The 15,949-nt window shown below is 41.7% G+C and overlaps 1 protein-coding gene across 13 annotated transcripts in view; it reads right to left on the bottom strand.

Annotated features, from left to right (window-relative positions):
- Window positions 1-15,949, bottom strand: part of LOC133425941 (receptor-type tyrosine-protein phosphatase delta-like) — a 332,624-nt gene that overhangs the window by 125,069 nt on the left and 191,606 nt on the right. For all 13 annotated transcript variants that reach the window (XM_061716354.1, XM_061716346.1, XM_061716378.1 and 10 more), the window contains one exon: window positions 3,259-3,404. In XM_061716354.1, the coding sequence (XP_061572338.1) occupies window positions 3,259-3,404 (146 nt within the window). The remainder of the gene's footprint in view (window positions 1-3,258; window positions 3,405-15,949) is intronic.

Here is a 15,949-nt window from a genome sequence, read left to right as displayed (position 1 = left end):
TTCTCAGAGGGTTTGCGCTGACGGAAATCCTATAATAATAAATCCACAACAGGTCCTGTCTGTGAACAGTGAGTAATATGTAGCCGGAGCTCATATAGTCTGGATTAATAATAAAATATCTCCTCAAGTGATTTCATCACAAACAGGAAGACGCTGGGCCGAACTCCGAGCTGGGAGGGAACCCGACTTATTAAAAAGCGGAGAAGCGTCGCGGGCTCAGAGTGACAGCGACGGCGCGGGAGCGAAGGCCGGCTTGACATCTCCATCTGAGAGCATCTCGTGAGGCGGGGAAATAAATCAAAGGTTAGAGCCCTCGGGAAACTAATAAGGCTGATCATATAGGACCCTCACACGCCGTGGCCCCAGGCGTCATCTGACATATGAGCGGGTCGGGGCAGACAGCTTTTCACACACCTGCGTGACCTTTGCAGTACAAGGGAGAAGAAGCAGCTAATCTTTAAAGGTGCGGTTTTGGCTCTACATGTAAACTGTTTATGTATTTATTAATGGATAAACAGTATATAAAATGTAGGTGTCATTCTGACTTGAATGCCATCTTTCACTGCGAACAATATTATAAAAATGGTACTCCTTTCTCCCAGCGGGCACCTGACTCATCATTTAATGGAAAGCTGATGTACTTGTTACCTTAAATGTTGTTTTCAGATCGTTTTAACAAGGGTCCAGAAGAGGCTGCAGATTTAATTATTTATTTTCTTCCCATTTTTTTTATTTATTTTTACCCAGTCAACATGTACGGACTAATAACAAGACACAGCACCGATCGGACTGAGATGCACCGACCGGATGGAGATCATATAGATTTATTTTTTGGTTTTATCCTGTGATAAACTCTTAAACACACACAAAAGGTCTGAACTTCTTCAGGGTCCAAGCATATTCCCGCCAAGCATATTTCCAAGCTTATATACACCGACCGGACGGAGATGCCTCAACCACTTTATGACCGACTCAAGCCAGTGACTTTGGTTTGTCAGTGGAGACGTCACATTTTGAGTCTCGTCAGAGAACTATTTATCCTGACAAAGGTGTATTTCCTCAAGTGTTAAGATTAAGTACCATTTTGCTGCAAATATATTCCGTTCTCACTCATTTAAAGAAAAGCGGATGTACTTGTTACCTTAACTGTTGTATTCAGACCAACGTTTTAACAAGAGTCCGGAAGAGGCTAACCTGAATGCGCTGCAGACTTAATTATTTATTTTTTCCATCTTCTTTTCATTGAGGTTTCTATATTATGGTTAAAAAAAAAAGGTGTACACAATAACAAAAGAACAAACAAAAACAAACAGAGGACCTCATATACTGTACATCACCGGCCCAAACTTGCCAATGATATACTTGTGTTGAAGAAATGCATGGAGGACTGCCAAGTAACGTAAAGCCAAGTGGGAGGGAGGGGTCGTAAAATCCGTCTTTGTGCCATTAAAGTCACAAAACGGACCTGTATCCGATAATTGTAACCTCAAATAAGCTGTAACTGGGTTGATTTGGTTTTTTTTTTTTTATTTTGGAAAGTGTTTGAAAACTAGTAGGCCTATTCCAGTATGGTATAATATGCAGGGACATATGTGTGACATGTGCGCTGGGGAGGCCGGATCTACTGTGCATCTTTGCTGCAGATTAATCTTAATGCAATTAGAAATACACAAATTATTTTCACCATTAACTGATTTAAAAAACAAATTTTTTCCCTCTACAACACAATATTATTTCTGCATGCCTTCACATATTTATGGTATCAGAAGTCCAAAAAACAAAACTCTAACGTATCCGTGGACCAATCTTTGTGTTTGTTGGGATTGCTGTCGGCACTATCAAACATGTCAGTTTGGACATGAAGATTTTAGTCTAACAGTTTGGTTTCTTAGCTGTCATTTTTCTGCAAATATGAACTAATGAAATCATAATCAATACGATTATAAACCAATTGAGATTATGTTTAATAGGAATGTCACTGAACTGCACTGATTTTGTTCGAGGTTGTTGTGAAGTGACTTCGTGCAACTAAACTGGATCCAGATCAACTGAAGTGAACTTGAGTTGACATCACATGATCACGATCCCATGATCCACTTTCACATCCTCAGAGACGACGACGGCGTTCGCGTCTATCCATTAACGATGAAGTCATGGCCCAGTTACGGTCAGCCCAGCTGTAAACCACTGTGAGCCGCGTCTGGAAACACGACGGACTTAAGCAGCATTCCTGGTTTAAGACAACGTTGAGTCTGTTACGAGGGCGACTGGATTCAAAGCAGTTTGGGGTGAAGACGTCAGCACTTGGGGCAAAGGAGCGATGTGAACATAACAGATATGTGAAGCCAGTTGCCTGTTTTTTTCATAAATATCTGAGGACTGATTCAAGTCTATGAAAGCAGAGGATCTGAACTCCCCTTTTGCATCCACTGAAGGTAGTTTTTGTGAACCCGGTCAACGGAGATGCCTCGACCGGATGGAGATGCACCGACCGGACGGAGATCATATAGACTTATTTTTTTGTTTTATGGTGTGATAAACTCTTAAACACACACATAAAGTCTGAAGTTCTTCAGGGTCCAAGCATATTCCCGCCAAGCATATTCCAAGCATGTATCCACCGACCGGACGGAGATGCACCGACCGGACGAGATACCTCGACAACTTTTTGTGACCGACTCAAGCCAGTGACTTTGGTTTGTCTGTAGATATGTCTCATTTCGAGTCTCGTCAGAGGCTTTAAGGAGCTATTTATTCTTACAAAGGTTTATTTCCACAAGTGTTAACATTAAGTGTCATTTTGCTGCAAATATACTACACTCAAAACTGCTTGAAACCACGTCGTTTTGGCCCCAAAAGACAGCTTACACTCATTAACATACTGATGTGGTTTTAACACTTCTTTTTTTTTTATTGTTTAATCGATGCAACAAAAAAAAGAAAAAAAAAGAAAACTCTTAATAGAAGCTGATACTTGCTGATTGTTACCAACCCAAATGTGTGCTGTGAGTGCGGTTTGAGAGGAATAATTACGGGGCAACACTAACAAGCTCTGACAACAATGGCAGCAGTCATCCTGCTTCAGCGCACTCAGCGACCTTTACGCCGACCCCACCGCTTCCACACAACCAATGAGCCTTCTTTTTTTTCGGGCTCCGTGGCGGGACGCCTATCCGCACCCACTTCACCCCACAACTCGGCAGCGCGAGAGGGACGTCAGAGACTCAAACAGGCACTCTGTTGCCGTTGGCGACGTACCTCGAATCTCTGGTTGCTGACTTTTTTGCCTTTCTTGTTCCAGACGATCTTGGGCTGCGGGTCACCTGTGGCCTGGCACACGAAGGACGCCACCCCCCCCTGAACTCCTGTCTGGTCCTCGGGGGTTCGTGTGAATCTGGGCGGTGCTGTGTGGACAGAAGCATTTGGACGTCAGACTAACGCTGCCATTGTTGGCAGACACGAGACATTGTAATTGACAGTTACGCAACAGCTTCCATGCAACAATCAATCCCACCACCGCTACTTTAATCAGACTGGATAGATGCATACATTCTGTCTAATGGATTGTTTTTTAAATACATTTATGCAATTTGATAATATACTACAACAGTCTCACGCTCATCCATGAACAACAGATACTAGGAAAACAATTTGAAGCTGGAATGTGGTTGCGTAGATTAAGTAAACAATAAAAGCAGAAGGCAACTATCTGCAGATCTCATGCTTCCATATTTTAGTCACAATATAACATTTTATTCCAGGCAGTCGCACCGAGGCTCTGGAACGATCTCCCGCTGTCTCTACGTTCTCTGGACTCCATTGATGCTTTTAAGAGCAAACTTAAAACCCGCCTATTTCTCCAGGGTTTTAAACATTAGTATTGAGAGGGTTGTTTTATGACCATCATGTTGACTTTATGTACTTTTATTCTAGGAGTTTTTTATCGGTATTGTCTTGTTTTATTGTATTTCTACTTTTATTGTAGTGTTTTATTCGTGTTATTATTGATGTTTTATTTTTTGTGAAGCACCTTGTGACATTCCGTTGATTGTGAAAGGTGCTATATAAATACATTTTACTTACTTACTTATAAAATTTAGTTAAATTTAGCATCAAAAGTGAGACATCTTATGGACTGACAGTCTCTTATATCCCTTTTTAAATGTTTATTTGTGTGTGTGTACAGATATACATAACAATTTTGGTGATCTGGCTTTTTTTTTCTGGCAACAGTGTTGTGTTCTGTGTTGTATGTATTGAAACTGTGAATAAAATATATATATAAAAAAAGAAATAAAAATAAGTGAGACATCTTTTCATTTCTTATAAACGTTTTGACCCATTTTGAATTTGATGCGAGCGAGACAAAAATAAACTGCTCGGGCAACAAAAGTGGTGCTAAGAAGAAACACGTGGAGGTTCGCTGGCAACAGATGAGTGGCAGGGCCGGGTATAAAAGGAGCGTCTTGAAAGGGGGCTCTTTCTCTCAGACGTGCCCGTGGGGGCAGAGATTCGCCGAGACCGTGAAGAACTGCGTCTGCAAATTGTGAAACTCAACACGAAATTGTGAACACTCGAGAGCATCTCATCATCGACAGTACGCAAATGATATGAAAGATTCAGAGGATTTGGAGAAATCTCTGTGCACAAGGAGCTGGGCTAAAATAAATCAAAGACTGTGATCTTTAGGCCTTCAGGCAGCACTGATTTAAAACAAAAACACACAAAAGCCTACTTTTGTAATGGAAATCATTGCGTGGGTTCAGGAACACTTCCAGAAATCACTGTCATCCCCCAAACTGGATGACGCTCTACAGAAACCGAGAAGACGCCACATGGATGCCCGGCTTCTGCTTTAAAAACAGAGCAGAGTGTAAAATCTGTGGGTACCACCGACTGGCTAGCATGCAAATCTGGAAAGGATGTGATGCTACGCAGTCCGTCCCACGTTTTTGGAGATATGACGTGTTTTAAAATAAAATGGTGTTTAATTCCACAATTTAATGATATATGCTTCCTCTGTTCTGCTGTGGAAAAAATATGGGTTTATGCGTCCGGAAAGCAAAACACAGCACTTAGTTTTTGTTGAATTTGACACAGTTTACCAGCTTCTTTGAGACTGGGGTTAAAATGCCTCTGTTACGCTACGCCGTCTTTCAGATAAGACGTGCATGTGGGTGGTTTTGTGCGTCTGTGTGTGCCTCCCCTCCCGTACGTGTGTGCACGCTCCACCATGCCCCCCCCCCTGTCCGTGTACTACCAAAGAAGCTTAATATTTCTGTGCCATAAAGGATTTATGAAGACTTACTCCTGACATGACCACTAAAGCCCCTCGTTCCAGGGACGCCAACAATATCATAACCACGGCCTCCGCTGGCTTGTGACATCACGACATCAAAAAGATTCGGCACGTCAGTCACGGCACGTCACCACCCGCTCGCCTAATGGCATTCCAGCCAAACCAGAAAATCCCTACTTAAGGGCTTACTGCCAACCACCCTGACAATGGGAGAGAAATTGCTTTTTGCTGTTTAAAAGAAGGGAGGGAGAAAGAGAGAAAAGCTAAGCTGTTCAGAGCAAGCAGGGGGAAAAAAAAAGAGAAAAAAGAGTAAAGACTGGGGAGAAATTAACAGAAGAGCGAATGAGATAAAAGGAGAGAGAGACAGATGGGGAGCAGAGCAATGAGAGAGGAAGATGAGCATTAGAGGAAGAAAGAGGCAGGGAGACGGAGCGGGAGTCAGATGTGGCGGCAAACAGGGAAACGCAAGCTGCACAATCAACTCCACACCTCACTGGTTCCCAGCCAGAGCTCACCTCGGCGCTGCACGTGTGTGTGAGTGTGTGTGTTGTTTTGGTTTTCATTTTGATTCCTTCATGCAAATCCCAGTTTATGTGCATAAAGTGTGTGTGTGTGTGTGTGTGTGTGTGTGTTCAAATGAATAGATGTCAACTGAAACTCAGCAACAAAAATGAAAAAGGATTAAATAGTGTATTGTCTTTCAATGCTGGGAGGATAATGGAAAACAAACACACACACACACACACACACACACACACACACACACGCACACACACACACACACACACACACACACACACACACACACACACACACACACACACACACACACACACACACACACACACACTATTTGCATATTCAAACATTACATTTCTAAAAGGATTATTGTCTTCTTAAAGCTACTATATGTAAGATTTACATTTGAAGGTTTTTGAAAAACTGTCGGATGAATGTACACACACACACACGCACACACACACACACACACACACACACACACACACACACACACACACACACACACACACACATATTCAGATTAATCTCAATAAGACAGTATACCAGTTAAGGCATTTACAGGAGTTGCTTTATGAGTATCAATGGCATATTCCAGGTGTCCATGATGAGAGCATACGGTCCCCCTCGCAGGAGGGAAGCTAGCAGACATTTTACAGTCTTTTGATTTACGGTGTGAACGTACTCGAGCTACAGTTTTGGCTTTGCGCGTTCCCATGAACGTTTCTCATGGGGCTTCCTGAATACGTTTACGGGCTTTGCAGCTTCAGCAAACAATATCAACAAATATTTCGAGCTTTGTTTCCTGTCGGGTGGTGGAGGGGTGCAGAATTTGCATTACGTGACGTTCATGACAAGAGTGTATAGAGACGACAACCTGGATACCGCAGGCATTTCATCCAGCACCAAACGCAAGTTTGATGGTATAACGATAGTGTTCGGGCACACTGCGGGCGATTTTATTCCTAATTTAGGCAAAGCTCCACGTACGGCTTCTTATTTTTAATTTTTTTTTTTTTACTTCTACTCAAATCTTTCACAGCTGCCGTATGTTTAGGCTACTTGGTGTTGCAAAATGTGTCAAAAACTCAAACACAGCGTTTTATTTTGATTAAAGTGTTGTATACGATAATTTCACAAGAATACAACGATACAATTATTGCTCAGTTTATTAGATTAAAGGGTTTCTGTTTACGTGAAAGTTCCCGAATCAATGAGGTGCACTTCGGTGTGGCTGACTGGGTCCTGACACATGAACATCTTGATGTGCTGCCACATCTGGTTGGGAGTGGTATTGTTACATATTCAATATTAGCAACAATGCAATACAATTTAGTTAATAACGCTTTAATACTATTCGTCTGAGGTGTCTCGTCTTCAGACATTTACGAGAAAAGTTATAAATATGAGCATCTAGTATTTGTATGCTTGTACATTAAATATAAACATTTTAAGAGTTTTAAAATGTATTTTGGCTTCGTCAGGTTTTCTCGAGACAGAAAGGCTGGGGAAAAGGAAGAGAAGACGGACAATCTCTCTTAATCCTGCTGCTAATATCTTCCCCGCAGAACAAATGAAAAGTGTAAAGCCAGCAGAGCCACACTAACAGCCATAGTAGTTCTTCAATTGCTTTTTTTTTCCAATTTCCCCTTCTTTTTATCTATCCAGCCTCCTCATATATCTCTTGTTTAACTCTCTTAGATTCTCCCCGTCTTACACTTTTCCCCCCTTTGTTTCTCCACCCCACTCCGAATCCTTTGAATCACTTCTTTTTTCTCTCCTGCTTCACAGCTGCTCTCCTTGCTCCCGCTTTCCTCCTCCTTCCCCTTTTCTACTTCTGATCTCCTCCTTCCATCTCTGGAGTGTTACATAAGTCTTCCCGTCACATTGACTGACTCTATGCAGGAGGGATGTGGGTATAGAGGGAGGAGGGCTTCAACCGTATGCTCCACACTTCTCCCCAACTCTTTATTGCAGTTCCTCTTCTCTTTAATGCCTCTCCTCCCCTTACTTTATCTGCTCTTGCGCCTTCTCTTTTTTCTTGATTGCCCTTTTCTCCTTTCTCTCACTCCACTGCCTCTCCTCCGAATTGATCCCCTCGGCTCTGCTTCTGCTATCCTCGTTCCTCTTCCTTATTCCCTCCGGATGTCCAAACTCGGCTTTCACCATGATCCCGAGCGTTTGTTTCCGTTTCGGTGCTGCTCGGCGCGATAACGGGATGACATCCGGGCCAAGACACAATATCAGAATAAACTTTTTAATGGAGAAAAGGATCCTTTTTTTAAATATATTTTTAAATGTAAAAAAAGATATAGTAGTGAAAATGCTCTTGCAGGTGTGTCTTTGCAATGCCTTCAGGCCAACGTGGATATTGTTTTACAGCATCCGTATTTCTTTCCAATATGGAGCGATGATCCAACACGGGAGTGGGGGAAAAACTACCAAGACGTCCTCAGAGAGAGATTTGGATGGAATTGGATAAGATCCATCCTTCCCCTCTTGGTATACACTCTATGTATGTTTGGAGGCATTGGGGGTTGAAGGAGATTGGCCCACATAAAGGTTAACATGATCCGATGTACTCAACAAATGGCAGGGATTACACCGTCAACTCCCCACTCAACACAACTTTCCAGCTACATCTGAGGGTGTGTGATAAACCGCATGGAGGAAAAGCTCCATATTCATACTTCCTCCGGTGTTTTACAATAGATTAGAGGCAGAAAACAGAAGTGACAACATATATTTTTAAATTCATTACTGGTTAAACCTGGACGGCTTGTTCTTCTCATCATGATTATAGAGAATCACGCCGAATCAAACTGTCATTTTTAGATGAATGGTTATGATGGGATGGGGGTTTCGCAGCACGAAAGGAAGCAAATGATCGTGGGAAAACACAGGGAGATGTCTTGTGCGCCATGTGCTGTCTTCACTAGTGAGGTGGAGTTCGTAATAACAGATGACAGCAAACTCTGTGGGGGAGCTAGAATTGACGGTTTATCAGATTTAGGAAGTATGAATTAACGTTCAAATGGGGAGTTCACATTTGGCATGGAAACTAAACGCATGCAGGGTGTGCATGTTCCTCTGGGTCCTCTGGTTTCTTCCTATAGTCCAAAAACGTGAATGTTTGTCTCACCGATGAATTTAAATAGACTTTATAAGTGAGTGTGAAGGTACACGGTTGCTTAAGTAATAAACCTGTGACCCGTCCAGGGTGTAAACCTGCCTTCAACCTGGAGAGAGTCGGAATAACCTCAAACGGACAGCAAAAAAGAGGTTCCTGTACGCTTTAAAGGGATATAGCAGCATTTTTTGGACTTTGGTGACGAGCCGTCAAACCCAGAGTTTGATACAAGGGTGTGTGCAGTTTTTTATTCAGTCTAACTGTCTGAAAACGTTGAAAGTAGATCAAGACACCTGGAATAACTGTAATAACACTTTGTAAAAAAACTCCCAAATCTTCATGTTTTGACTTTAGAAATTACAGTTAAATGAGATGCAACAATCTCATGAAAAGGTGGATATAGGAACTATATTTTCGTGAAACGCTACTATCCACAGAAGCACTGTTACACACGGTCAGAGAGTTTGATATGTAAAACACTTTTACATATCAAATTATTATTACGAATTATGCATTATGATAACTACTCTGATCACCTACCAACGTTTTTTTTTTTCTCAGTATATATAATCACTTTCTGATTCAGGATGTAAAATAACAATTCTTCTGGTTGTGAGCCAGACTTTGTGTACATGCGGACGAAGTCTAGATGTGCCCGACTGAGCAAGAGGGGCGCACTCGTGTGACACCAAAGAGTTTAGTGCAGACACCCGAGACCGAGAGAAGCCGCGTGAGGAGTACGCAGCAGAATCGTAATACGTGGAGTGTAATTGTACGCCAGCGGAAACAAAGTTTAGGAGGAGATTACAAGGTACCAAGTTGTCATCTCAACTTGTGAGTTCATAAATACCTGTCTGTCTTACGTCTCTACATTTATTCACGAACACCAAAACACCTCACCCACTCACCAAACTGCACCCATCACTGTCTTCCCTTTCCTACTTTTTCAAGCTCCACTTTCGGTGATCTTAGTCCTCTTTGGCAGAATTCTTCTTTATTTTCGTTTCTTTTTCACTTTTTTTCCTTCCTTTTCTTGAGGGACCGATAAAATATAATAGACTGCCAAGAGGGCTGGTGAAGGAAACACTCACGCACACACTCTTGCAAACATACACACAGACACAAAAAATCCCCCACTTTTGTTTGAGGATTAAAATGCATCTATATGCTTTAGGTTTGACCAAACTTGGTATAAACCATTAATATACAGTCAGTCCGGAAAGTATTCAGAACGCTTCACTTTTCCCACATTCTTTTATGTTACAGCCCTATTGATAATAGGAATACATTCATTTTTTTTCTCAGAATTCTACACAAAATACCCCATAATGACAACATGAAAGAAGTTTTTTTATGATTTTTGTAAATTTATAAAAAATAAAAAATTATAAATATCACCTGTGCATAAGTATTCAGAACGTTTGCCATGGAGCTCAAAATTGAGCTCTGGTTCATTCTGTTTCCACTGATCTCTCTCAAGTTGTTTCTACAGCTTAATCGGAGTCCACCTGTGGTGAATTCTGTTGATTGGACTTGATTTGGAAAGGCACACACCTGTCTATATAAGCTCTCAAAGTTGGCAGTGCATGTTGCAACACAAACCAAAGATGAAGTCAAAAGAATTGTCTTCAGACCTCCGAAACAGGATTGTTTCGAGGCACAAATCTGGGGAAGGGTACAGAAAATAATTCTGCTGTGGCCTGCATCATCCTTAAATGGAAGAAGTTTGGAACCACCAGGAATCTCCCTAGAGCTGGCCGCCCGCCTAAGCTGAGCAATCGGGGGAGAAGGGCCTTAGTCAGAGAGGTGACCAAGGACCCGACGGTCACTCTGTCAGAACTCCAGCGTTCCTCTGTGGAGAGAGGAGAAACTTTAAGAAGGACAACCATCTCTGCAGCAATCCACCAATCAGGCCTGTATGGTAGAGTGGCCAGGCGCAAGCCCCTCCTTACTAAAAAGCACATGGCAGCCCGACTGGAGTTTGCCAAAAGGCACCTGGAGGACTCTCAGACCATGAGAAAAAAAATCCTCTGGTCTGATGAGACAAAGATTGAACTATTTGGCATGAATTCCACGCTTCGTGTTTGGAGGAGACCAGGCACCGCTCATCACCTGGAGAACACCATCCCTACAGTGAAGCATGGTGGTGGCAGCATCATGCTGTGGGGGTGTTTTTCATCAGCAGGACCTGGGCGACTAGTCAGGATTGAGGGAAAGATGAATGCAGCCATGTACAGAGACATCTTGGATGAAAACCTGATCCAGAGTGCTGTTGACCTCAGACTAGGACGACGCTTCATCTTTCAGCAGGACAACGACCCAAAGCACACAGCCAAAATATCAAAGGAGTGGCTTCAGAACAACCATGTCAATGTCCTTGAGTGGCCCAGCCAGAGCCCAGACCTGAATCCCATCAAATATCTCTGGAGAGATCTGAAAATGGCTGTACGCCGAAGCTCCCCATCCAACCTGATGGAGCTTGAGAGGGTTTGTAAGGAAGAATGGGCAAAACTGCCCAAGAATAGGTGTGCCAAACTTGTAGCAACCTATTCAAAAAGACTTGAGGCTGTAATTGCTGCCAGAGGAGCTTCTACAGTATTAAGTATTAAGCAAACGTTCTGAATACTTATGCTCATATGATTTCTTGTTATTTGTATTTTTAATAAATTTACAAAAGTCGCATCAAAACTTATTTCATGTTGTCATTATGGGGTGTTTTGTGTAGAATTCTGAGAAAAAAAAATGAATGTATTCCTATTATCAATAGGGCTGTAACATATAAGAATGTGGGAAAAGTGAAGCGTTCTGAATACTTTCCGAACTGACTGTATATCTAGACAAGGAAAAAAAAAAAGGATGCACTGACCATGACCCAAATTCCCCAAATTCCCAAAATGTGGGTGCATCCCATTATGAGAGAAATGTATGAGTATATTTTGTGCTAATACACAGTGACTGAAATTAAAGGTTTATTGTCTAATTCTGCACGACTTGAGGAAAAGTGATTTAAAAAATACCTTTTTTTTTTTTCAGATGTATTAAATGCGTCCTTAATGAAATAATGGCACTAGACGCTTGTATACTGTTGTAAAAGCCCTGCACTTAGTGTTCTGAAATCATTCCTACACATCCTAAACATGTGGTACGTTATTTGCCCTCAGACCTCATCACATGTGCCCTCAATCACTTACTGTAGCTGATCTGATGCAGAAAAGCATAGAGCAGATAGTCCCGTCCAAACATATCAAATCAAACAGAAGGCAGCCGCTCTGTTAGTGATGATGTAAAAGGAGATAAATAAGCTGGAAAAGTTTGTAAAAGCTGCTTCAGCTCAGAGGAGCAGATGTTGGTTTTTTCTAAGAGAAAGAAAATCTGATGAGCATTCAGAGGTAGAGGGTGAAGGTTATTGATCCTCCTGATTAGATAATGGTTAAGGATATCTTATATGGACATCTGGGTGCTGCTAGATTTTGATGACATTAAAAAAAAAAAAAAAAAAACCTGATCTGGTTGTGTGTTCATGCTTGTGCACATCAGCATGCAATGAATAATTTACAGCCGCGGCTGACGAGCGAAGCTTCGACATAGTGTTGCATGTGGTTGTGCACGGGGTTAGCGGATGATTCCCCAAACGAGAAGCGAATCAGGCCTGTCAGACGAGTTGAGGAACGAGGTCAATATAAGGGGACTGAGCCAGATCCATTATTGTGAGCCCGGAGATCGAGCGGGCAGCTGGCCAGAACAATAACTTAAAGCAAATTAACATCAAAACGACACATTAAGAGCAAATTATCAGCTGCTCGCTTTTGCGGTAATGAAATTGGATTGCTGCGGCCAATAAACACAGAGAGCTATCCTGCAGATCACCCGTGAGCTTTAATTTGAAAACATTTGATAAAATGGGCAATTCAGTACGGAAAATGAAATTATGCACATAAGACATTAGTTGAAAGTTGAAATTAAAATAAAACATTGGTCCGGTTTTACATAGATTAGGTCTTTATTTGTTCAGAATATCAACAAACACCATTCAAACACGTTTTTACCCTTCTTCGAAACTCACGACTCGCGTCTCCCTATCTCGTTGTATTTGTCTATGGTTTTCTGAATCACCATCCGACGCCACCTTGACATTATCACCATGACACTCCACTCATACGATGGCAAAATGATAAAGTGCACTTCCATTGCCTGTAGTAATGCATTTCCAATTAGCGCAACACTTATCCACCACGGTAGCCGCGGGGTCTGGCTAGGGCCGAGTTAAGCAGGGTTAATTTGCTAGAAACACAAGGGGATGAATTAATCAAACAGGATCCTCTTTTATCCACAGGTCATTAGAAACACATGGGCGACCCACTGGGTACACAACTTTACTGGGTCAAAGCTGGCTTCCCATGAAGATGAACAGAGGCTTTTCTCAGCGTATTAGTTCCACACCACTGCTCGTCCACGTCGGACCTAAGCTAATGTCCTTCCCAGGCCACAGCACCTGCTAAGCTAATGCTAGGCTACGATCATTAGATTCAGTTACTCACACATGGCTGTACAGCTAGGCTATAGCCGCTGATAGCGTCGATGCTGGTGACCAGCAATGCGGCGCGCCGAGGAACATCAGCAGCAGGACCAACTGGACTTTTCAGAGATGTAACAGGTCAGCATCAAAATAAGTAAATGAAAGTTGCATCACAACCAATTACGATCCAACCGGTTGGAAATCCCATCCACCTAGAATATTTTCAGTTTATCTCTAATGCCAGTCTGGGAAGTAAACAGCTTGACTGACATTTTAATTTTGTTTGAATAGAACTTTTTCCAGCCCAAGTCACCCCTGAACTGGATAAAGCTGGTCTGGAAAATGGGTGAATAACGGAAGACGACAGAAAATGGTTGTGATGTGGCCCATTTCTGTCACCTCCTGCAGAGGGATAGCTTCACTCTTGATGGAGAGAGAGGTCACCAAGCACATAAAACCGTTTTTATTAGGTAGCCTACTGTATAAGATAACGCGTCATTATTGCAGATGAATTTTATGGACTAGAATTATCGAAAAAAGGAAAGGGAAAAAAAACCCAATGTAATATACAGTATTATGCTTATTGTTATGCTTATTGTATGTTTTCTGTTTCTCTTTCACCTTCACCGATGAAGAGTTTACCCTTATTTCTAATCTGACATACTGTTTAATGCCTCCTGTATTAAAGGAGATAAGTTGACTAACAGTCGAGAATTTTTCAGAAATGTATTTTTCCCTGTCTTAAATCAAGTGTATGATGGCTGTGACAGCTCACAGCTCAAATACGAGTAAATTAAGAAAACGTATTCATCATTTTGACCATAGATGGATTTCGTTCACACAACACATCGATGGCCGAAACACAAAACCTCTTATCTGACAAATGCCCTCTCCTGAGAGAAGAAAATAAAACAATGGTATTTTTTATGGATACCCAATGAATGTTACACTGCTTGTGTAGTGTAACAAGGTTGACAAGGTATTAATGAGTTGCAAATTGGAGATCAGAAGAATTTTCCCTCCATTTTTTTGTATTTATTTATAAAAAAAAAAGAATACGTATTTGTTTGTGGACTGCTGTTTTTGAGCTTCCAGTTAAGCACTGCGGCCTTGCTGCTCCGTGAAACAGCCGTAGATCGGATACGGTCAATCGTACGGAGAACCACAAAAATGTCACATATGGGGGAGGGGCACAGAAAGAAAGACAAAACAAGAGTTGGGCGCACTGCAACCCCCTGAGCTGAACCCTCACATGATGTTTTACGTTTACCGTATAGAGGACAACGGAAAAACCCCATTGCTAGTTGTCAATCACAAGGTGGTCTTCGTCCAAAACATACTTTACTTTGTTGGCAATTTCATTTTAAATGGATCCATGTTACAATAAAAAGAAAATCACGGGCTGTTAAAGAAGATTGAAAATGACTTATTAAGACAGTAAACTGCCCTTTACAGATTTTTTATTTCATTTTGGAGACTTCTGGCTGTTATTGAACCAGTCGGCTCTACTCTGAAAACATTTTCTTTGCCTGAAGACACTTACATCATCCTCGACAGTATTTGTAATCGAAAGTGGCACGTAAAGTCCATGCACGTTATGTAATCTGTTTGCATTTGATGCAAATATATGTCATTCACGTATTGAAAAACTGGTGAAGATGCTCTCCAAACCTCCTCATTATGCCTCCTACCTAGGGATAGGCAAGGAAATTCAAAGGTTTACATCTACATACATTTTAGAAAATAAATCTTCTATGTTAAAGACTGAAATGTGTTAAGCAGTTTGTCAACCCACCTTTCTAGGGTGAGTCTAAAATGGGACGCATTGCAGTGGCGATAACCAGCTAAATGGATTTGGCTACGCTCCAAAGCAAGAAAAGGCGTTTATATGATGCTGCGAGCTGTTGTTGCTGGGGAGATGATGTGAACATCCCAATTATCAGCTGATCAAGACTGGTGCGTTGGACCCATCCTCTAGTTGAGGCCAGGCGAGTTTATTTATAAGCAGATGCTACAGATGATGAAATATAGTTAAGCTAATTTTACTGGGCTAGCTCTAGACCTAAATAGGTTAACCACAGTTCATAGTTTACTAATATGGAGCTAGAACGGTCTCATAATTCACAAATGTACACGCCGATCCACAAATGCACAGGACAAAATTCACGCACAAAAAGTCACACGCAAATCCAGCGCAGCTCACAGACAAAAAACTGTTTGTAAATCAGGTTATATTTGTGTGTGCATCAAAAATACATTTGTGTATCTTGTCCTATGCATGTGTGAATTATTCTGTGCATTTGTGAATCGGTCTGTGCATTTGTGAATTTTGTCCTGTGCATTTGTGGATCGGTCTGTGCATTTGTGAATTTTGTCCTGTGCATTTGTGGATCGGCGTGTGCATTTGTGAATTATGAGACTGTTCTAGCTCCATATACTAAAGGCTTATAGTGAATTGTCAGATAAAAGACTGGTGTCGATGAGC

Source organism: Cololabis saira, chromosome 1 (genome assembly GCF_033807715.1).
Source record: "Cololabis saira isolate AMF1-May2022 chromosome 1, fColSai1.1, whole genome shotgun sequence".
Classification (NCBI taxonomy): domain Eukaryota; kingdom Metazoa; phylum Chordata; class Actinopteri; order Beloniformes; family Belonidae; genus Cololabis; species Cololabis saira.
This window is presented reverse-complemented; position numbering and strand designations above follow the sequence as displayed.